Source organism: Gallus gallus, chromosome 27, assembly GCF_016699485.2.
Source record: "Gallus gallus isolate bGalGal1 chromosome 27, bGalGal1.mat.broiler.GRCg7b, whole genome shotgun sequence".
Classification (NCBI taxonomy): domain Eukaryota; kingdom Metazoa; phylum Chordata; class Aves; order Galliformes; family Phasianidae; genus Gallus; species Gallus gallus.
This window is the reverse complement of record NC_052558.1, coordinates 2,926,298-2,947,575: the sequence shown is the minus strand read 5'-3', so window position 1 is coordinate 2,947,575 and position 21,278 is coordinate 2,926,298. Positions and strand designations below refer to the sequence as shown.

Here is a 21,278-nt window from a genome sequence, read left to right as displayed (position 1 = left end):
AACCTCTCCCGTCCTCTCCGAGGCCGCTGCCGCCGCGGTTCGGCCACGATCGCGGCCGCGGGCACTTCTGGGGACAGGCAGTGCGCGGGGCAGCCCCGGGCTGGGGGCCTCCGCCGAGCGCTGCGCCGGCGGTGATGCAAGCAGATGTGGAGCGCGGTGATTGGCTGCGCGGCCGGAGGGCGGGGCCCGGGTGGCGTTCCCGCCGTCGCCTGAGCGACTCGGGCGGGCTGTGCGCATGCGCAGCGCTGAGCCCTTCGGCGGCCGCGGTGCGGGTCGGGTCGGTGCGTTCCCTCAACGCGGAGCTCCGACCCCTCTCAGCCTCAGAGACGTTAAATCCAACCCCCCACCAAAGCACGAGGGCCTTCGGATGCATGAAATAGTTTATTTTCTCCATGCCAACACCAGCATCTGCAAAAACCCCTCTAAACACAACTCCAAAGCCAACGTTCCTCCTTTAAGCTTTGCAATACATACATAAAATACAAACTCCAAACAGCTGCAAAAATAGTGTCTGTCTTTGGAAGAAAATAGAGTTTCTACATCAGATATAAGAAAATAGGCTTCTTCAGTACAGCCCGGAGCCTTCGCAACACAACACGAACCAAACGCTGCTGTTCAGAGGCTTTCACAGCCCCCATCCCACGGCACCGCTTCGCTTCCGAACCCCAAACCCCCCCCGCAGCCCCGCTGTCAGCTGGGGGGGCGCAGGGCTGAGCGCCTTCCAGCACTGCGGGTTGTTTCCCACCCCCTCTTCCAGCACCGCGGGCTGCTCAGCCCCGGGGACGCCCAGCAGGCACAGCTCTGCCATCGCTCAGCAGCCAACAGCGCCTTCACCCGCAGTGAGGCCGCAGTTCCCCCCACTGCGGAGGGCGGCATTTGGTCACCTGCGCTCCCCCCATCAGCACAGCCCTCTCGGGGCTCCTCAAAGCTCCGGGGTTTCATGGGGTGAAGGCGGGCAGAGAGGCGCTGCCGTCTGCTGGACGCAATGGGCTGTCACACCAACACGGATCAACAGCAGCTTCTGCTCCCACGACCCCCGGGCTGCCGTCCCACGAAGGCCCTTCGCCCCCTTCCCACCTCCCCGAGCTCAGTACGCCCCGGGCGGCGGCAGCAGCAGGGATGAGAAGTGTTGGGAAGCTCCACCTGAATCCTCCCAGCTCAACCGCATTCAGAGCCAGGGAGCGCAGCTCCGCCCAGCGCAGGAGCGCCCAGCTGCTCTTCACCAGCAAAACAATCACACAGGAAATGACAATTCAACACAGGAAAGTGCTTCGAACAGGGGAGGCCTGGGGAAATGAGCCCCTCCCGCAGCAGCGAGGAGTCCTGTGGAACGCGGCACTTCACAGCTGCTTTCATCCTTGGCAGCCTGCTGTGGTTTCCAGGCCCAGGGCTGCCCCCCTTGGCTGTCAAGTCCCAGCCTCAAGGCACTGATCTCCATGGGACGGCCGAGATGCACTGAGGAGCCATGGCTGCCGTTGCTGGCTAACGTTCCCAAAGGCTTCACACGACGAGAGAGCTGTGGAAGACGACGCTCTCCTCCGGCTGCCCACGTTTCCAGTGTTCATAATTGAGTGAGGGCGACTTGGACGCGTCGCTGAAGTTATCTACGGCAGCGTCCTTCCGCGCCCCGAGGAACGGGGTGGGGGCTGTGGGCTGGCAGGATGTAAACGTGCCCGTGGCAGGGCTGGATGATGCTGGAAAGCCTCTAAAGAGAAGGCCCACGTTTGGGAAGAGAGGCTTCACCAGGCTGACGGGGCAGAAGGCAGAGCCCGTGGGGTTGAAGTGCACTTTGTTCTTATCTGGGCAGGAAGGCTGAAAGGTGTGGTCAGGGCTGGAGCTGAAAGAGACACAGAGGATGTGATCAGCAACAGATGCTCCCCAAGAGCACAGAGCTGCCTGCGGCTGCAGGGAGAACACCTGGGGTTGTGTGCTCTTCAAAGAGCCTGACTAAAAGCTGAATTGCTTTGCTGTGAGCTGGGCTGCTCCTCATGCACAGAGCAGCACAACGAGCCTTTCTTTTGTTTTGAAAGCACTCTTATTTACAGGAGAAGCAGCTCTCTTTTCAAGACATTGTGCTGGCTGAGAATTATCTCCTGCCTGGGAAGGGCAGAAATCCCAACATCCTTCCCAGAGTGTCTCAGGGTTAGTTCAGCTTTCAGCTCTTCCACCAGGATCTGAGCAGCCAAGGTTTTGCTGCAGAGTGTTTTCTTAGATGCTGTTCCCTACTTTCAGAGCAGGACACGAGAGCACAACTGAAGCCTCAGCTGCTCCCCCCTATCATCCCACTGAAGGACCAACCTCAGCTGAGCTCTCTTTGGCCACAACTCCTCATACTTACGAAGCTTCTTCAAAGGCCCGGACTTTCTCACATCCCTCAGGAGGTTCCCGTTTGAACATGTAGCTGTGGTTGGGCCGAGGAGAGGAAGCAAAGGCCAGGACTGGGGAAGGGCTGCCCTCCTCTACAAGGGATGAAAGATACTTTTTAGAAATTTTTATGAGACTCCAATAGAAGTTTAAACCAATTCCACGCATGCTCTTCCCATACCCCTGTGGCTGTGGGCTAAAACCAAGGCACTTTATTTGTGTAACTCTCTGCTCATGTGGTACAACAGGGTAGCACCCACTTGGAGAGCAATTAGCAGGGCTTAAGATGTCTATTATTATTCAGTCAAAGTGGCTGAGACCCTCTCCCACTCCATCTGTAGGTTCCAATCCATCACACAGCCTCCTCGTCTCCCAGCAACTTCCCAACCCCTGGGCTCAGCACTTGCCTTTCTCTTTTGGATCCAACTGCACCTCATCCACCGCAGAGGAGAGCTCTTCTGCCACCAGTCTCACTGGGGTGTGTGGAGAAAGGTGGAGAGGCACAGAAGGGGAAGGAGAAAGTGAGAGACTGCTGCAGCTGCCACTGCTGGGCTCCAGCATCAGGGAGGCATCTCCAGAGCCTCTCTGCGCAGGTGCTGGTGCTCTGTGGCCGTCTGGGACATCCAAGATCTAGGGAAGAAGCAAAGTCTCAGCAGAACAAGAAGAAGAAAGCCATCCCTTTCACCAAAGAAAAGGTGAAGAAGCAGTTGCACCTACAGACAGTATTTGCTCAGGGTGCTGGCTCCCAGCAGAGGCTCAGCCACACACAGGGCAGAAGGACACAGACCCTTCTGCATCCCCTGTAACACGCTTCTGCTCACAGGCTGGTTGGGATCACCTCCCACATCTGCATGGTATGAAGCAGCCTTCGGATGCTGATCTAAGACTGTGCATCACCGCTGCTGAGATTCCTACTGGCTGATCTCCCACAGCACCAAGTCTAAGGAGGGAGGCCAAGAGCAGTTCAGGCAGCTACGTGCCTACAACAAAGCTGGACACAGAGACCACCCTCACGGCCAAGAAGCAGATATGGGCAGTGAGCGTCACGAGAGGAAAGCATTTCAGAGACCATGAAGGAGATTGAGGGCAATCTTGCAACCTTCACTCACCCTCAAAAGCTCTTCATCTCCCTGTTCCTTCACAAACACTTCCTCCAGTTCCTGGTTTAGCCCTTCCAGGCTCCTGTGCAAGCAAGGACTGAGCCTCAAAACAGGAGACGAAGAAAGGAAGCCTGAAGGAGAGTCCTGCAACAACCCAGAGTCAAAGATGTTAGTTGTGACAGCACAAACTCAGCCATTTCTCGGTTCCATTCTGATGCCACAGCACTCCGGTGCTCATCCAGAGCCTTCCAGGAGGTTGACTGGCAAAGACTGACAGAAGAGCCACGTAAACCCACCAAGTGCCGGCCAGAGCACGGGGATCTGCTGAAGCAGTGGGGGAGGAAGAAAAAATGCCCCCCTTCTTCAGACACTGAGCAGAAGCCTGAGAACAGCCGGGCTGTCTGCCAGCAGGAGTTTGCACTCCACCTCATGGGACACACAGTGACAGCAGAGGGAGACGTGAACCTACCCGGAGTGATCCCAGGACAGCATGGTCCCCCTGCAGCGGGGAGCTCTTCTCCTTTTCTTTGCCACTTCTGCCATTTAGCTTTGTTCTCTGGAGCTGTTGCTTCAGTTTGGCAATCTAGCAAATAAAGTTTCAGCTGCAGAACGAGGCAAGCCAACACACCTCCACCAAAAAAAATATCACATCTTGTCTCTCTCTCCTCCCCCTCTCTCTCAATCCATGAGGAAGTGCCAGAATAGAGACAGTTCCCATTGCACAACAGGCTGCTCCGGCTGCCTCTCCAAGGATGGGCCGGGGCTGCCCACGAGGCCTCACCACGAAGTGTGGTGAGTGGCAGTGCTGTTCTGTGGTGGATCAGGATTATCTTCCATCTGCAGCATTAGGGCCAGGCCCCGCTGGAACCCACGCACGCTGTGACACCTACAAGCAATGCACTGAGCTCCAGAGGAGTTTCTTTACAACAGCTGCCTGTGAGATCGGCCTCCTGTCCAAGCACAGCGTTAGGGGTGAGAATGAGGGCTAATGTCTCATCTCTAACATTACATCCCATCCCTGTCCAACCACTCCCCTCCCATGCAAGCAGGAGCCTCCTGCACATCAGCAGCTAACACAGACCTTGCTCAAGCACTGGGAGTGATCTCTTTTACCTCTCTGCGGTGATCTGTGCTACCCCAAGAAGCAGAACGTTTGTGAGCACTGGAGCTGGCCTTCCCCACTTCCGCATCATGCCAGGACACCGGGGTCTGAAGTGACGAGAAACATGGCTGAGAACAATCACATTTACTGCTCTGAGGCTGCTGGCAGAGTCCGAAAGGATAAAAGCAATCGACTGCTGCCCCTTCACAGCCCCGTCCCAGTCTTCCCCCGTCATCACTCAGTAAAGCGCGCTGAGATGGCGTTCTTCCGGTACTCACCAAAACCTCACCGTTTTAACCAAATCTTTGCCTCTTAAGTAAACGGACCTCAGGGATCTGCATGGCAACACTGCCCAGAAGGCAGTGCCTCAATTCCCACGGGCACCTGGCAACGTGAGGCACAGCCATTGCTCCTCACGCCCCGGCGCTGCCTGCACGGGCTGCAGCCCAAAGCAGGGTGACGCAGGGATTCAGGCACTCACTGTACAAAGCAGCATTACAGAGAGGAAAAGCCTCACCCAGCTGTGAGAACACACAGCTTGCTTCTGAGACCTCAGGCTCCCATTATCGCAGTTCAAAGGCGTAACCAAAAGCAGGGTTTGGCCTGCAGGCTCAATGCTGCCATAGGAGTGCTGGAAGAGCCCAGCTGCCTCTGCTGCTCGCGCTTGGCCGGAGGGCTGGCAGCTCTCGGCTGATTCTTGGTGCACAAAAACAGCCCCAGCGCATTGCACCGCTGTTTTGCAAGCGACAGCTACGTTCTGAGTATCGATGGCGATCAGAAGGGGCCGTTGATCTGATCAGGGATGGGTGTGAACTTCCTTCCGCTGAGCTCAGTCCTCCTCAGCGGAGCCTCCAGCATCAGAACGGTCCCAAAGCACATCAGCTGCAGGGCCGACCATCGCTTTCTCCCAGCATCACACGTCAGGCCCTCTCTAAACACCCACCCCGTGTCCCCTCTGCCTGCCCTGCTGTGGGAGGCTCCGGATAAGGCTCCCCTCCTCCATCCTCGGGGACAGGCTGCCCGGAGGTGCAAGGGCCTGAGAACAGCTCCTCTCCAAGCAGCTCTCCATCTCCCCTGAGGCCACTGCGAGAACAGCAGCTGTTGGTAACAGCCCCATCGAGTCAGCAGGATGACAGAAACCTCTGAAAATGTGTTTTAGTATGTATTTAAACCAAAGGAACAAGGCGAGTTATCTGGAGAGGTACCAGGCTTTCCTTCGGTAACTGTTTGCAGGTGACTTCCAGACAGAAATCCAACCCTGCCCCACGTTACAGGCTCCAATGAAGCCCCTCCTTGCAGCCCCCAGGCAGGGCACATTGCTCCCACCAGTGTGTGCTGCCTGGGTCTCCATCTGCAGGACCAGCGAGCAGCAGGCATGGCAGCACAGCAGCTGTTGCATTTGGGGTACAGCGCTCAGTTTGGTTGGACAGAAGCAATCTGCTCAGCCTGAAGCATTACTGTGAGGTCCTGCTGAGCTCAGAGCAGCCTCAGCCGCCCTGTGGAGGAGCAGGCTGCTCCCATAGGAAGTCCTGCAGCTCAGGCTAACCCTGCACTTTGAGCACATGGCACATCTGATCTCATTTCCTACCTCAAATAGTCTGTCCTAAACAACTCAGACAGCGTTTGGTGTTTATGCCAGAACATTGTGTCATTTCACAGCCCAGCAGATCACGTACATAGGAAAGCTAAGGAGGAAAGCTAGAAGTCTAAGAGGCAGTACTCAGCTCCATCTCATGTTACTGCTGAGGGCAAGGCTGGGAAGCTCAGCTTCAGCTGCTGGAAGAGCCCAGGACGTGAGAAACACTTAAGGCACCTGAAGACTCTCAGGCCAACAGCTCCTTTAACACCCTGCTCTATTGCTGTGACGCCCAGAGCACCGAGCTCCACACCACTGCCAAGAAATAGGGCCCAGAAAGGAAGAGATGCTTCTTGCAACAGGAAAACCTGAAAATAAAGAATGCATGTGCATCCCACTCCTTTTCTAGGCAGACTGTCACGGCAGAAGGAAATTACAGAACTTTTTGTACTAACTGTGGTAAAACTGCTTCCTCAGAAAGAGGGGGGGGGGGGGGAAACGCTTTGCACAGCAAGATAAAGGCACACACTGCAGCCATGCACACTGCTGCCACTCTCTCCCCCACGCTGAGCACCTGCAGTTGTATCTCACTTAACCACCTTACGATAGCAAATCTACAGAGCTCTGCACAACAGCTGATCAGTAGCTGCATAAGGAGGAAAGTAAACACGTACTGAACGGCAGAGAAAGTCCCAGCTCTGAGAGCTGCTGTGCCTGAAAGCATGGAAGGAGTGTCAGCCTCCTGGAGGAACGCTGGGTTAGAACACAGAGCAGTCCACAACAGAAGACTTTATTCCCAGCTTCCACAACAGCCAAGTCATCTGATATGCACACATACCAGCACAGCACATGTGTGAAACACTGGAGATCACTGCTCCTTTCACTGGTGTGCTGCAAGGTCACATTAGCATTAGCAGATAGCAGATGAAGGGCTGCAGCACTCCTGGCCCACTGAGCACAGCCAGCAGCTCCATCCTCAGGAGGTGCCCCCACTTCACAGCCCTTTCCCCACAAGGACCAAGTGCAAGGGATGCTGAATGGCTGCAAAGTGCCAGAGCTCCGTGCTGTGCCTTGTGGCAGAAAGGAAGGGTGCACTTCCCTCACTCAGAAATAAAGGTTGACAAATTCTTTCCCTTCCTTTCCAGAACGCCCTCCGCAGCACTCCTGGGCACCAGGACTGAAACAAAAGTAGGCAGAACGAACTGGGAGAGGACAATGGGAGATGGAATCCAATTGGGAACTTCCTGCAGACAGCCCAGTAATAAACTGTTGAACAGCAAAGATCAAACAGCAAATTAACACGGATTGAGTGTGCTAAATAAACGGCTTGCTAAGCTAACGGATGCTGTTATCCTTCTGAATTCCTTCACCTCTGCAGATAGGCAAGCACTATTTGCTGCCATGCAGTAATATTTACAGGTTGCTAAGAGTTCCTTGAGGTCTGGAGCTTTTCCATCCTACAGTAGAGCTGTGCTGTGTGAGTGAGCCCTTCTGTGGGAGCACCCTCACCGTCTCAGCGTGTGGCACGCAGCCCATGTGTGTTATATAAGGACTTGGCCCATAGCTGCAAGCCAGAAAAAAACGAGCAGAGAGCCAGGGCTGGAGCAGAAAGCCAGAGGCCATCTGCCTCCAAACAAGGCCAAGGAAATTCTAACTCTGCACCGAAATGGAATCATGGAGCTGAGAAGCACAAGGGGAAAAACAGCCTTCCTAGAAAGCTGCAGCTGGATGGAGGGGAACGCAACGCTTTCTCCCTTTGCCCTGCTCACACCCGTTTGCAGATCTGCAGTCCCTTCTTGGCCCAGGGCCTTCCCGCACAGCCTGTATCCATACCTGGGTAGCTTTGTCATTCATGCACGAGGCAGAAGCTCCATCAGCATCCCGTGGCCACTGCCCCAGCAGGTAGGAGCCCACGATGGTGTCCAGTGAAGAGGTGCGACGCACGCGGGGCTGCCGGGGCCGGCACGGCTTCTCCACAGCAGCAGCAGCAGCACAGGGAACACTGGCTACAGAGGGGAGAAGAGAGGAGGACGTTAAGGCTTCCAAAGCACAGCTCCAGCAACAGCCATCCCCGCCAGCAAGCCCACGTCCACTGCAGAGATCCCAAGAAGGGAGGGAGCACACAGAGCCTGGAGAAGCTCATTCACTTCTTGGAAATCTAAGTGCTAATGAAGGCCCTGAGCTCCCAGCCCTGCAGCAGCTCTGGTGCCCAGGCCATGCTGCTCAGCACAGCACTGCTGCTCCTGGGCCAGCAGAACCACACAGCACAATGGATCAGTCAGGGCTGGTGGAGCTCCTGCCCTCCCTTATCACTGAGAGGCTGCTTCTGTACAACAGGAGATTTTACTGCAGCCCTTCAGTGCCTGCTTGAAAACAGTGATCAGACATTCCAGTCTAAGCCAAAGGAGCTGCTACACGACCGGGTGAAGTGCTTAACGGGGCGACCTTGCTTCTGCATGGGAAAAGACACCATGCTGTCTACAGAGCCCTATTTCTTATTAGCTGGAGCACAATGCTTCAGCTGCAAGAACCCAGGCTCCTCCCGTGGGAAGACCCAGCAGTGACGGGCAGGTTGCACGCCTTGATTTCAGCAGAGGAAGCATGCAATTGCCTGCTCCCAGCCAAGGGAGGCCGAGAGAACACCTGCAGAGTTCTGGATCCTGCAGGCAGCCTTGAATGCTCGCTGCCGTTAGCAGCTGCAGGCACTCGCCCAGCAACCAGCAGGAAGGAAGAGCACCACCTGAGTGCTGCTGTAACCCAGGGCAGGCTGGCAGGACCCCAGCACCCACCCTGCAGCCCTGGGCTCGCTCTGCTCAGCTTCCCTCTTCCAGGAGGTGACCACCCCCCACCTGTGCAGATTCCCACAGCGGTACCTACAAACACCAACAAAAAGCTTCATGCAAACAAGCAGCAACACACAGCGCAGCTGCCCTCTCCTGCAGCCCTGTCACCACCCCTGCAGCTGAAAGCTGTTATCACCAAACCCAAAAAGGCAGCAATCATGAGAGGCAAGTTCAAGCCAGCAGAAAAGTCTGTTTGCATTTCATTTTGATTAGGCATGCAAATTACCATACACATTAGAATCAGCCCCATGGCCTCCTGGCAGGGTAGGGAGGCCACGAGCAGCTCTGCTCCAGGTGTGCTGTGCACAGACACTCTCTCCTTCCTCCCCAGACTCAGGGTAAGGCTGGCAGTGAGTTGACCACATTGAACCCAGCATCAGGACTGCCCAGCACCACGCTGTGTGTGCCAAATACCTCTACAGAGGTGTCTCAGCTCTCACTGCATGGCACACTGTGCTCACTGCTTGGGGACATGGCTGGGTAAACACCTCTTTTTATCAGCTAAAATACCATTTGAGAAGTGGAATTCGAGTTCTAGATGAGAGAAGGGTAGGAACAAAAAGCCACGTGGGAGGGCTGGAATAGCATTAGTCCTTGCACCACAGCCACACCTCACAAGGTCCACACAGGATTAAAGGCTTATTGTGTCGGCCCAGCTGGCATCTCAAGACACCCTCCCCGCTTCCAACAGTTAATAGCCTAAGACAGCTACCACTAATTTAGAAACTCATTTGCGTTTGCAACTTCCTCTTCAGTGTCCCATTCCTCAAAACTCCATCCTATGTGGCTGCTGCCCCAAATGCAGCCCATGAGCACCCGGAGCACAGCAGGGGCACATCCACGGTGCACGGCACCCCATGCACACTACAGCAGCACTGCAGCTCCCGTTAGGAGCACCACAAGCCAAGAGGTGGGCTGTGAGCAGCACGCAGGGGCAGGGAGGCTGTGCGGTGGCTGCAGGGAGCCGGGTGCTGCAGCAGGGTGGAGTGTCCTGCCTGCAGCCCTGAGCTGTTATCAGCACCCTGCACTGAGCTGCACAGCTGCCACCTGGCTACCAGCACCGGGTCCGGGCAGCTCCGCAGCTGAGAAGTGTTGGCTGTGGTGCTTTTACTGCTCATGTGACAGTGAAGCTGCTGGAGATAACAGAGCTATCGTTGTGCTTCCAGGAGCCACTGGGCTGCTCCGATTGCTGCACGCATCCTCAAGTTCAGGAGATCAGCATGATGCATGCAAGCATAAGCAGGAAGCCTTCAGTATGGAGCTCTGGATCTGCAGGGTCTCCAGTCTTTCCCAGCCTGGGAGGGAGCTCAGAGCTTCCAAAACCATCTCCCTGGGCCAAACCATCTCTGCATCTAAAAGGAGAAACATCTACAGTCCGGATTACAACAATAACCAAAAGGACTCTCCGTTTTCCAGTCACCATTCAATGAGCAGTACTTAGAGCTGAATCCACCAATGGTGGCAAACAAAAACAGTGTTCCCACTACTGCTTTCTTTTAGAGTTGTAAAATTTTATTCCTTCCTTCCCTAAATTTCACCCTGGGGAAAACCCACCCTCTAACATCAGAAGACTGTTTAGAGATTGAGGGACATGCTGTTCAGACCCTGACATTTTTGGAACACATCCATGAGAAGTCTGCCTTAAAGTGACAGAGCATGAAACAACAGCCCATGTTTCAATACAACCAGCTTTAAAGTGAACCATGGAGCAATGGGACACCTCAGCCTCCTGAGTTCTGCACTAACCAGGCACAGGGAGTGCTTTGGGATGCAGCTTTCCTCTCAATGGCTTAAGCAAGAGCTGGAAGCTTTCATGAATATTTGTCAGGAAGCATCAGGCTGAAATGGAACTTAAGCAACTCAGTCAATAATTGACTCATGCAAATATCTTCCACCCAACTGTAACAGAAATTACAGCTGATTATTTAAGTTCTGCAGCAGCTTGTAATGCTCTTTGCAATGCAGCTCATACCCAGGGGATGCTCCTGACCGAGGGCAGAACAGTGACCAGCAGTGGAAGTGGTGGTGAAATCAAGCTCTGATGTTATAAGCTGTTCAGGTCTCATTTCAGCCTCTCTGCAGTCGCACCAGGGTGAGTCAATCAGGCTACCTGACAGCTTGCTGCCAAACAGCACTGAATTCTCAGAAGCAAGCAGGCAGGCAGTTTTATTTGTAATAAAACTTAAAATCCTCTGCTTTGTGCAGCACAGCAATCTGCAGGGACTCACGGCACAGTCACACCTGACCACCAGATGGGCACCAAAGCAACACCCAGAGTTGGAGCAGCACTGGGAGGGCAGCATGCAGATAATAGACAGCTCCAGGCAGGTGTCTGTAAGCAGAGGAGACAGTAAATCTCAAGCTTTAACCAGAAATGGATACGAGATCCAGAGAGAACTGCAAGCACGTGGCTACTGAGGGACAAGGAAGGCTCTGGAACCGCATCATGAACTGAGTGCCAGAGCCACAGCAGCCAAGCTGGGCAGCCCAGCAAACCCTCTGGCACCCAGCCCTGCCACCAGACTGCAAAGGAAACAATTGACATCTCCACCTCTGGCCACGTTTTAAAGTGTTGATCCCTTTGCCTTTAAGAAAATATACAACTCATGCTCATACCAGGATGGGATTTCAGAGCTCTTTGCAATGTACATTAATAGAGAAAGGCAGAGAAATCCATCGCACCTTCTGGTGAGGAGACAGAAGCTGTGGTTGCATTGCAATCCCACTCATGACTGTTGCTCAAACCATACGCATGTGGCTCATGAAAAGCAAAAAGCACACAGCCCTGAGGATAACATCAGATCTGCCTCTGCTTCAGGGCTCCTCCTGCACACAAAGCACTGAGAGCAGCGCTGGGAAAGCAAGAGGAATGCACAGCATCCTGCAGCCAAGGGCAAAGAGCACCAACACCGCCAGGCCAGGGGTCTGCAGCACCAGCAAAGGGATCCCAGGCTCTGCAGCCCTCCTGGCTGGATGCTGCATGGAGTACAGCTGGACAGAGCTCCCATAAATATCACAGTGAGAGATCAGTGAGGGCCGGCAGCAGCTCAGGCTGTTTGGGACAGAGTCAGAACAGCAGCTCCCTGCCACGGCCCAGGGACTGGAACTGGAGCTGAGCACCCTTAATGGAGGAAAAGAGCTCAACTTTTCACCTTTATCTTAATTCTTTCCAAGTTTGTTTTCCAAATGAGAAAACAATGTGAAGAATTTCAGCTTTCTCAGAGCCTTTGGTCCAAGTGCACATTTCCTCCATTGGGCCAACGCACTGCGAACCCATCAGCTCCCATTGACAGGAGGGCTGTATTTCTGGATGGACTTCTATGCTGAAATTGGTGGAAGATCAGAAGGAAGCAGAAGGGCAGGCAGCCTCTCAGACTGTAGGGGTGGCTTAGAAACAAGCCAAAACCTGTTCCAACTTCACATTTCGAGGTAATGTTCACTCCGATCTGGAAGAAGAGAGGTGACCAAGGAGCTGCTCAGATCACCCACATCTCCTATCAGAAAAGTGAAACCCCAGCTATGAAAGCAGAGCTGGGGGTGTCTTCCTCCCCCCCCTCATTGCTACACCACCTTAAATCAATTCTGATAAGCATCTAGGAACCGAGATCTCAGCGGAAGGCAGGGCCAAGGTGAGGAACCTTTGATTCCCGAGCCCTTGGAAACCTTCCAGCACAAAGTAAAGCAAACAGAGCAAAGACATCCTCAATATTTCTACAGTTACAATCAAGCTGGAAAACGAGGAAAAAGAGGGCTTGTGCTTTATACACATACAGCTACATAAATCACTCCAAGCTGCACGACAAGCCCTTCTCCCATTCTCTTTCACAGCCATCGTTAGGATGAGTCAAAGTTGAGCCTGAAGGGCCCACTGTGAAACTACTGAGAAAAGCCTTCATCAGGGAGAAAAAAGAAGGAAAAAAACCACAGGATCTGCTACCCCTCCCATGGCCTTCCTTGTGCCTTCCACCTGGGGCAGCAGAATGGCACAGCTGCTATCAGCTCACCGCAGTAACCAGCCTGAATGGCACTGCAGGGCAGCAGCCCCAGGACCAAGCCAGGAACTGCACTCAGTAATTCCTGCAGACTGAGAGGATGGCAAAGTGGGAGAAGCCAAGGGAGGGCAGGAGCAGCAGCTGTGTGCAGCGGCACACAGGCATCCCAGGCAGGCATGGAAACGGCCATCTCCCACTATGCAGACTAACCACACCACCATCTTCAATACTTGTTTCCTCTGCAACCATCCCTGAAAGACCAGGTGCCCTGAATGGCAGCACCATGGGCATGATTTGTAATGCAAAAAGATCTGAGTAACATAAATTCCAAGAGAGAATGGATTTTACAAAGTCCTGTATCCACGCACAGACATCTTTTGTACGAGCACAATCACATCCAGCCGACTCGGTGCCATCACCTTGAACTGCACAAGCAATGGGGAGAGTGCCAAGAGCAACCTGCTGCAGTCAGTGCAGCTTAAAGGTCCTGCCATGTGCACGCTATTTCAACACCCAAGCTTTGCATAAAAGAGAACTTGCTGCACTTTGGTGCTCAGCATCACTTGTTTTTTCCTTTGCACCATGCAGTCACACAGGGAAATGTTTACCCCACCTGGAACGGCACAGATTGGTGCCCAGGTTCTTCCAGTTCTTACCCAACCAATGTGGAAACTCAGCTGTGCTCCATGCAGCTCTGTGAGACAAGCCCCAGCTGACAGAAAGATCCAGAAGCAAACATCCATGTAGGGTAAATGAGCCGAGCGCTCCTCTGAAGCATTCTGCTATAAAAGGGGCAGATCAAACTCACTGCACGGTCCCATCGCTGCTTCCTGCTCATTTCCCTTTAAATGTCATCTCCAGCATTTGAAAGCAGGGAAAAAACTTGTTTCACCCACAGAATGTCAACACAAGTCAAGATTAGTTATAGATGTGTCCTTTGTTTCCCCTTTCCCACACCCGCATCCACAGGCTGACAAACTGGGAGCAGCAAGTTTAGATGGAAGGTATGATCCGTATCAGCTGAGGGCTGCAATGCTGTGAATGGGCTCCAATTACTCGGCCAGAAACTCGTTCTACATTAAACAAAGCCACCTGCAATGCTCCGACCCCAAACCTGAGCCACGCATTGTGCTCAGCTGTTTTATACCAGGAGTGATTTGATTTCATGGCATAGAGGCAGGATTCTTCCTGGAGAGCACAGCAGCAGAGCATCTCCAGGGCTTTCCCATCCCAAATCAGTTTCCACACGACTGTTTTTCCCCCGCTGCAGCTCTGCCTGTGCCGAACCCTTTATTTCTATCAGTCTGTTTTCCCACAGCAAAACCCTGAAGGCAAAAGCAGCACTCCTGAGCGACGAATCCCAACGTTTGGGAAAGCAAAGCTTGCAAAGCAGCCGTTGGCACAGTGCAGCAGTTTTCCCACGACAGTTCTCTGCATCCACATTTGAGGGCTTTTATTTCTCCTTTTGAGGGTTTTTGTTTCTTTTTTGGAGAGCTGGTACCCAACAAACTGCTCCTTCTGATACTCCTTCCCTACAGGTTCTGTTTCACATAGGGCACGTGATGCAGACCATGCAGATCTGTGTGCTCCTTCTTCATTTGCTTAAGCGCCCCCCAAAAAAGCTGCAGGTGTCAAAGAGCATAAAAGGAAACTCAGGAGCAGACACCACGAACATCTGGAGTGCTATTTTGGTAATGACAGCCTTCACACACATCCCCGGGATACAGAAACACCACTGAGTACCAATTCCTAAAGCAAACGTAGCGAGGCCTGAAGCAGTTACCCTATTCAACTAAGAAGATGAGGGAGGCAGAAAGGAGACCCTCACACTCATTATTTGAGGCCTGCAAAGGGAAGAAGAGATACTGTTACCAGCACTGCTCTATCAAGCAGGCACCATTCCCACCACAGTGTTTTCAAGAGGTAAACAGACATTTTCCTTGTGCTAAACATACACTCAGACGGTACTGCCTACAAATAGTGTCCCACTCATCTGGCATGGCTTTCATTCAGATACCAAATAAAGATATTTGGCAGTCTGCTTGCTTCAGGATCCACACGGCAAAACAAACTGGACATCTCAGAAGCAAGCAAGTTGAGCAGGCAAGCAACAAAATCCCAAGGAGATGAGTCAGCCCAGCTAACCAGCTTCCTGAAAAGCTGCAAGGCACACACAGGTCTGCAGCAGCAGTGCTGGTGAGGGAAGCCTGCTGGCCATCAGTAAGGATTCAGACTCAGAGGGTCATGGGGGATGCGAAGTGGTGCACAGCACTTGTCAGACGCTCCTGGAGGACGACTTGCAGTTCTGTTGTCGTCCTTCTCCTTTGCCACACCATCACTGACAAACCTGCACAGGGCTTAGAATACAAAGGCACAACCTCACCTCCTTCCAAGGAATCAATTCCAGCACTGCTTAGAAGAGCAGTGGTAGGCACCTTCCTGTCCAGCTCTGTACCCTCACTTACCCTGATTTTAACAAAGCGTTCTAAAAACTGCTGAATTTGTAACACAAACCATGACTTTGCTTTCCTACTGTATTCTTTCCACTATGGAATGTTTACGTGGAAAAGGCACAGACTTCTGGTTGTCTTACTTTAGAAAATCAGGTTTCAGATCCGTGTTGAGGAAGACTGGAGCTTAAAGCAACTCAAGCATGGAGGTCTGAGGGAGGAACTTCCAATGCTTCAGGTGCTTCGATGTGGGCTTGGGAAGAGACAACCCAGAGCACACACAGCAGGAGTAGTGCCATGGGCTGCTTTAAGCTTCAGGGTCTCCATCCCCACAGAGCCCCATCACCCCAGGACCACCTCAAATGGGAGAAAATGAACACAGCAAGGACGGGTCTGGCCTGAACATGGAGGAAACCAAAATACACACCCACTTCACCACTGAAAGCCACAGCACTTTCAAGATGATACAGAATTTAAAAAGGCAGCAATGCCACATCTCAGGATGCCCAGCAATGAATCTGATATCTTGATTTCTAAGCAGCAAGTCAGCTCCTTTAAAACGCTCTCAGCCCAACTTCCTGGCATCCCCCGGCTTCAGCTCTCCCTTTCAACAGAAGCCCTTTGAGAGACTCAACAGCTGCTCCTCGTTTCAATGGGATCCTCTATTATCAGAGCAGCTGCAGGATCAGCCTCTGGATCTCTCTCAGCATAGAGATCCCTGTAAAACCGGGCAGCTCCAGAGCAATGCAGAAAGGCGGCTGAGACAGAAGGGGAAGAGGTGACAAAGCAGCACGTTTCCAGCCGAGCTCCCAAAAGGTGGGAGCAGAGCTCTCAGATGGTGAATCACCACGACAGCAGTTTTTGGTTAAAGCCTGCCAGCGTGCTGCTCCCACACACGCAGGGAGCAAATTGATGCTTACGACTGAGGCAGAGAGCAATGGAAATTCAAACACTTACAAAACTGCATACGAAATGCCTACGATCAAGAGGAAAAAATCAAGCTGCTACAGCCCCAGCAGTGAGGCACAGAGCCAGGAAGAAATGAAGAGCAGCAATTCTGGTTCGTGTCAGCGGAGCTGCAGCCTTTTTGCCCTGGGAAAGCTGCTCGCTGCTGTGTGCAGGCACAGCACTCAGCTCCCACAGCCGAAGGCTGCAGGCAGCCTCCTGCCTCTCCTTTCTTTGAGGTTTGATTTTCGGTAACATCTGAAGCTACCGAATAATTGGCCTATTAGCAGCAAGTTCACCTTCCTTTCAGCGCACTGCTGTGAAGGAAGAAGAGCCCAGCACTCAACATTTATTTCATTAACTTGTTTCAAGTGTAAATTGAGCGAGAAGCTTTTTAATAGCTCCTCCGATCAATGCAAACCCTGCCCGTGGCACGAGAGACTCATTCCCAAGCAATGAAGAGCGCAGCGCTTCCGGAAGGGCAGTTAATTCTCATTTTGGGACGGGCTGCAGCACTCCTTTCTGCAGGGCAGAGGAAGCAGCTGCTGCATTAAGTATGGGAGCAGCACGCTGCCTGCCCGGCCGAGCAGGCAAATACCCCTCGCTGCCACGCACTCCCGGTGAAGGTTACAGTTAAGACCCAAACGCTTTCGTTGCTATTCGAGTGCTTCTCGCTCTCATTTACAGCCAAACGAGAACCCGACCCCCGGGGGCAGTCCCACGAGCAGCTCATCCATATGCACATAAAGGAAAGCCCGAGGCTGAGACGAGGTCACCAAAAAGTTCCATTTCGATCAGTTTCTGAAGCAGGCGGGGAGAAACCTCCACGATGCGACTAAAGATGAATGAGGGGAAATCGAATCATCGCCGCTGTAACGCGGCGGTACCGAACAAAGGGCCGGGTTTTGGGAGCCACCCCCGAGCGGATCCCCACGCGTGGGGCCGAAGCTCGGCTTTGTCCCGACCGCTTCCCTGCCCCCCCCCCCCGCAGCCACGTCCTGCTCTCCCCGGGGCCGCTCCTTCTCCTCCCTTCCCGAGTTTCGGCCCCAGCTCCACGCGCTGCTCCCCGGGCCGTTCGGAGGTGGCTGTAACGCCCGGGAGACCGGAGCACAGCCGCGCAGCACCGCTCGGGGCCGGGGGGGGGGAGTTAGTTGGTATTACAGCACATCGCGGCTGCGCTCCGGAACCAGACGCTGTCTCTGTCCGGGAGGGGTCCCCCGGTGCCGGTTACAACCCTCAACACAGCCCCACCGGAGCTCGCTTGGTGGAGGAGGTACCCGCAGTTACCTGCCCGGCCCCCGTCTCCGCTGGCGCCGCGGCGCTGCTGGAGCTGGAAGGGGACGGTAGCACGGAGCGGCTGGAGCCCCCCCGCCCCGCTGCGGCAGCAGGAGGTGCCCGCGGCACCCGCCATGCCCGGCCCGACCCGCTGCACTGAGCACCCACCGCCGCTGCGACCGCTTATCAGCGCTCGGGGGCGGGACCAGCGGGAGGAGCCCGGCGCTCATTGGGTGGCAGCAGCGAGAATCTCCGCCCCTTTAGAGGAAGCCAATGAGGACGCCTCGTGAGCTCCTCGCCGCACGCGCTGTAGCCGTAGCCAATCGCAAGCGCTGCCATCCTTATCAAACGTCATCCCTTTCGTAAGAGCCAATCACAGACGAGTGAGATCCTTAAGTCCCGCCCCGTCGCCCTCCTCCGAGCCGCAGCAAAACCAATCACCACAGGAGAACGCCACGGAAATCCCGCCCTACCGCACGCAACCAATGGCGTGCCCTTCCCGGCTCCTCTCCCCTTCCTCGCGAACACCAATCGGAGCGAGCCGCCAGTGTTTGTGTTCGGCAGCCCGGCGGCCAATCAGCGGCGGGGCACGCTGCGGCGCTCACGCCCCCGGACGCGGTTTCTCTTTCACCTTCGCAGGCCGCTTCCCCGCACTCACGGCTGGCGGCGCCGGGCCCGGCCCAGGCCCAGACAAAGAGAGCCGGGCTCGAGGCCCTGGCCCAAGTTGTAGCGGTGCCGTTGTGCCGCGTGCCACCCACCGTCCCCTAAACGTACGGCTTTTTTTGTCTTTGTGGAAAGACTCCCGCAGCTCGCTGACTGCAGGGCCTGACGCTGTACGACACCGTGCTGCAACCCAGGAAGTAAAACAACACCCACACCCATGGGGTAACCACCGTGCTGGCACCCCCACATCTGCTCTGCTATGGGCCAGCTGTGCAAACAGCAGCAGAGAGGTGTGAACAGAGCTAGCCAAGGGTGAGCTGCACACTTACAGAGGAAGCTCCTGTCTGCCCCTATTCCCAACCGTCAGCCCTCAGATCCGAGCTCCTGAGCTGAGCTTTGTGCAAGCTGCTTGCTGTCTTCTTTTCCACCCATGCTCACGTTTGTCCTTTGTCTTTCAGCCATAAAAATGCACTGCGGAAGGAAATTCTAACATCAGTTTTACTGCCAGGTGAATCTGCCTTTTTTTTTTGTATGCCTCAGACACCTGAAATTCAAACCTTCTCACCCAGGTTGAGCTTAAATACACACACACACACACACATATATACAGAGGTAAAGCAGAACAGAAGTGCTGGGATACAGAAGGGGCAGCTCTGCCAGACACAGGTATGGGCATAACGTGGGCTGCTGCTTGGGCTCTGCAGGGCTCAGCCTGCTCTTGGGCCGCAGCCCTCTGGGAAGGACTGCAGGAGAGGGGGAACGTTCATCAGGATGTCAGGGGGAGGCAATGCAGCACTGCGGCGCTCAGCACGTGGAAATCTGACCCCCCCCCCAGGCTTTTTCCAAGCTTTGGCTGCCGTAGTGTGCCTCAGCTCCTTTGGTTCCTGCCCTCTCAGCAAATGCAGACTTCTCTCTCCCTACCCAGGGCTCTCAGCAGCCAGCCAGCACCATCCTTTGACCTTCTGTTCCCTTAAGGATCAGTCCTGATCACGGCTTCCACTTAAACCTCACCATTATACCATTCATTCTAGCCTCCTGCAAGGCTTCTCAACATCCCCACCTATCCCTTGTTCCAGTCCCCTACAACACTTGTTTTTTGGTCACTGTTCCTCAAATAAAAGTCATTATGATTCACCCTTTCTTCTAACCGTACCTCTACCAAAGCCACAGCAGAACACCCACTATAGGTCCCAGCCTGCAGCGGGGTGCAGCTGTGGGGGATTAGGGCAAGGAAGCACCCATTCCAGTGCAAAGGGTGGGGCAGATTGGTCCCATCCAGGATTCTGGGTAGCTGTGGTACAGCTAGATAAGAGAAGGGGGATGGCATGAGATGACAAAGTAGCCTGGGCTTCGTGCCAGTCTCTCTGGAGAGGAGAGGTTATGACAGCAGGCAGTTGGTCTTCCCCAGTGGCTATCACAGCTGAGCAGCACTCCCCATCTTCTTCCCATATCTCTCAGCTCACAAGGCTGCCTGTTTCTATTTGCATGTAATCAGGCAACAGATGGGAAACTAGACAGTGCAATCTTCTTGCTTCTAGAAAAACCCTGCAGGGGGAAGAGGCAGCATATATTGCAGTGCTTCAGTTGCTGAAGGAGGACAGAATGTACCTCCTGATGGAACCAAAGATGAGATAAAAGCCACAACTTTGGTTATTAGATCTTGGTAAACAAACAGAATGCCACCCATCAAACTAATCAGCCTTATCTCTTCTAACAAGGAGTGCTGCAAGATCTCTGATAACACGGAAACTCAAGAATCACAGTCCTGTAGGGAGGCACAGTGATCTCTGTTCAGGACTGTCTTAAGGGTTGGAGAACATTCCAGAACAGCAGCACCATTAAGGGCCATTCTGGGAGTTAAACAGTTAAACTGTTTTTCTGGCGAATGCTTTTATCTACGCATTCCTTCTTTCAACCTAAAATTAAGTTTCAAGCAAAGCAAAGGTCCTCAGGTGCCTGCTTTCCCAACAGCTCTTCTTATTCCAGCTCCCAAGGCAGAAACAAGGTAAAAATCACACCAAGCAGAACTTCAAAGTTTGGCTGCCATTCTGCATACAGACACTCCTTCATATCAAGGACACCCTTCCTGAAAAATATTTCCTCCCCAATACACACAGTAGCTATTAGCAAAGCAAGGTGTTCAGGGAGACAATAAGTGTTCTCAAAGGCCAAACAGAGGAATTGTGACTTCCTTCTACTGCAGTCAGTTCACTCAGCCTTCTTCCAGGATTCTCTGTCAGTCCTTCCAGCCTACAAATTCAAATTCACCTTTCAGTTTCTCTGCCACACTTTTAAGGCATTGCAATTTGAACCCAATACTTACAGCTGGAACAAACTAAAAATATTCACTCCTCTGTGTTGTTTTGTTTTAGCATAAAGGTCACACAGCTGTGCCTCTGGCTGTTCTTACCATATCTCATGCTATAAATACTGCAAGGACTACTCAAATGAAAGTGGTTCAGCACAGCTAAGCAAAGCACCACGTTGTCTCAAGTCCAAGTTTTGCTTCCATCAAATGTTTCCTCCAAGCTTTAAAAATCCACATTTTGTTTTATTACATAGGCAGAAGCAAGACATCACCAGCTGCTACTTATCAAGGGGCTGCAGCCATGCTAGCTCAGATGAGCTGCACATTATCAGCCAGCCAAATTTGTTTCATTTGCAACGAGATCAGCCCTTGCTGTGCCATTGCTGGGGAGGGATACACCACAAACAAGCGTTGTAAAATTAAAGCTCCTACATTCCTGCAGGCTACACTCTAGCCTACGCAATGTAGTCACCTCCCAGTAATTAAGTTTCCTAATGATGTGCTGCATAGTAGCAGAAGTAACAAGCTTTTACAACTGCTCAAAGACTGCAGGTCAAGGATCCATCTTCTTATCACACTGTGTCTGTTCACTTCTATTGCGTCTGCCACAGCGGTTTCTACAGCCTCCTCTCCTCACACAGAGTTGACCAACCACACCAC

The 21,278-nt window shown here is 53.4% G+C and overlaps 1 protein-coding gene across 12 annotated transcripts in view; it reads right to left on the bottom strand.

The window, feature by feature from the left end:
- Positions 1-368: 368 nt before the first annotated feature.
- The window catches only part of FAM117A (family with sequence similarity 117 member A), a 28,266-nt gene continuing 7,356 nt past the window's right edge, over positions 369-21,278 (bottom strand). For 7 of the 12 annotated variants that reach the window (XM_046904437.1, XM_046904438.1, XM_046904439.1 and 4 more), the window contains 7 exons: positions 7,976-8,148; positions 4,578-4,673; positions 3,934-4,047; positions 3,474-3,608; positions 2,772-2,994; positions 2,339-2,459; positions 369-1,837 (listed from right to left, as the gene is read on the bottom strand). In XM_046904437.1, coding sequence (XP_046760393.1) covers positions 1,501-1,837; positions 2,339-2,459; positions 2,772-2,994; positions 3,474-3,608; positions 3,934-4,047; positions 4,578-4,673; positions 7,976-8,148 — 1,199 coding nt within the window. In that variant the 3' untranslated portion in view covers positions 369-1,500. Of the gene's footprint in view, positions 1,838-2,338; positions 2,460-2,771; positions 2,995-3,473; positions 3,609-3,933; positions 4,048-4,577; positions 4,674-7,975; positions 8,149-9,211; positions 11,318-13,590; positions 14,750-17,659; positions 17,806-21,278 lie in introns of those variants that run through there. The other 5 variants (XM_046904440.1, XM_046904444.1, XM_046904443.1 and 2 more) reach the window with 5 other exon arrangements.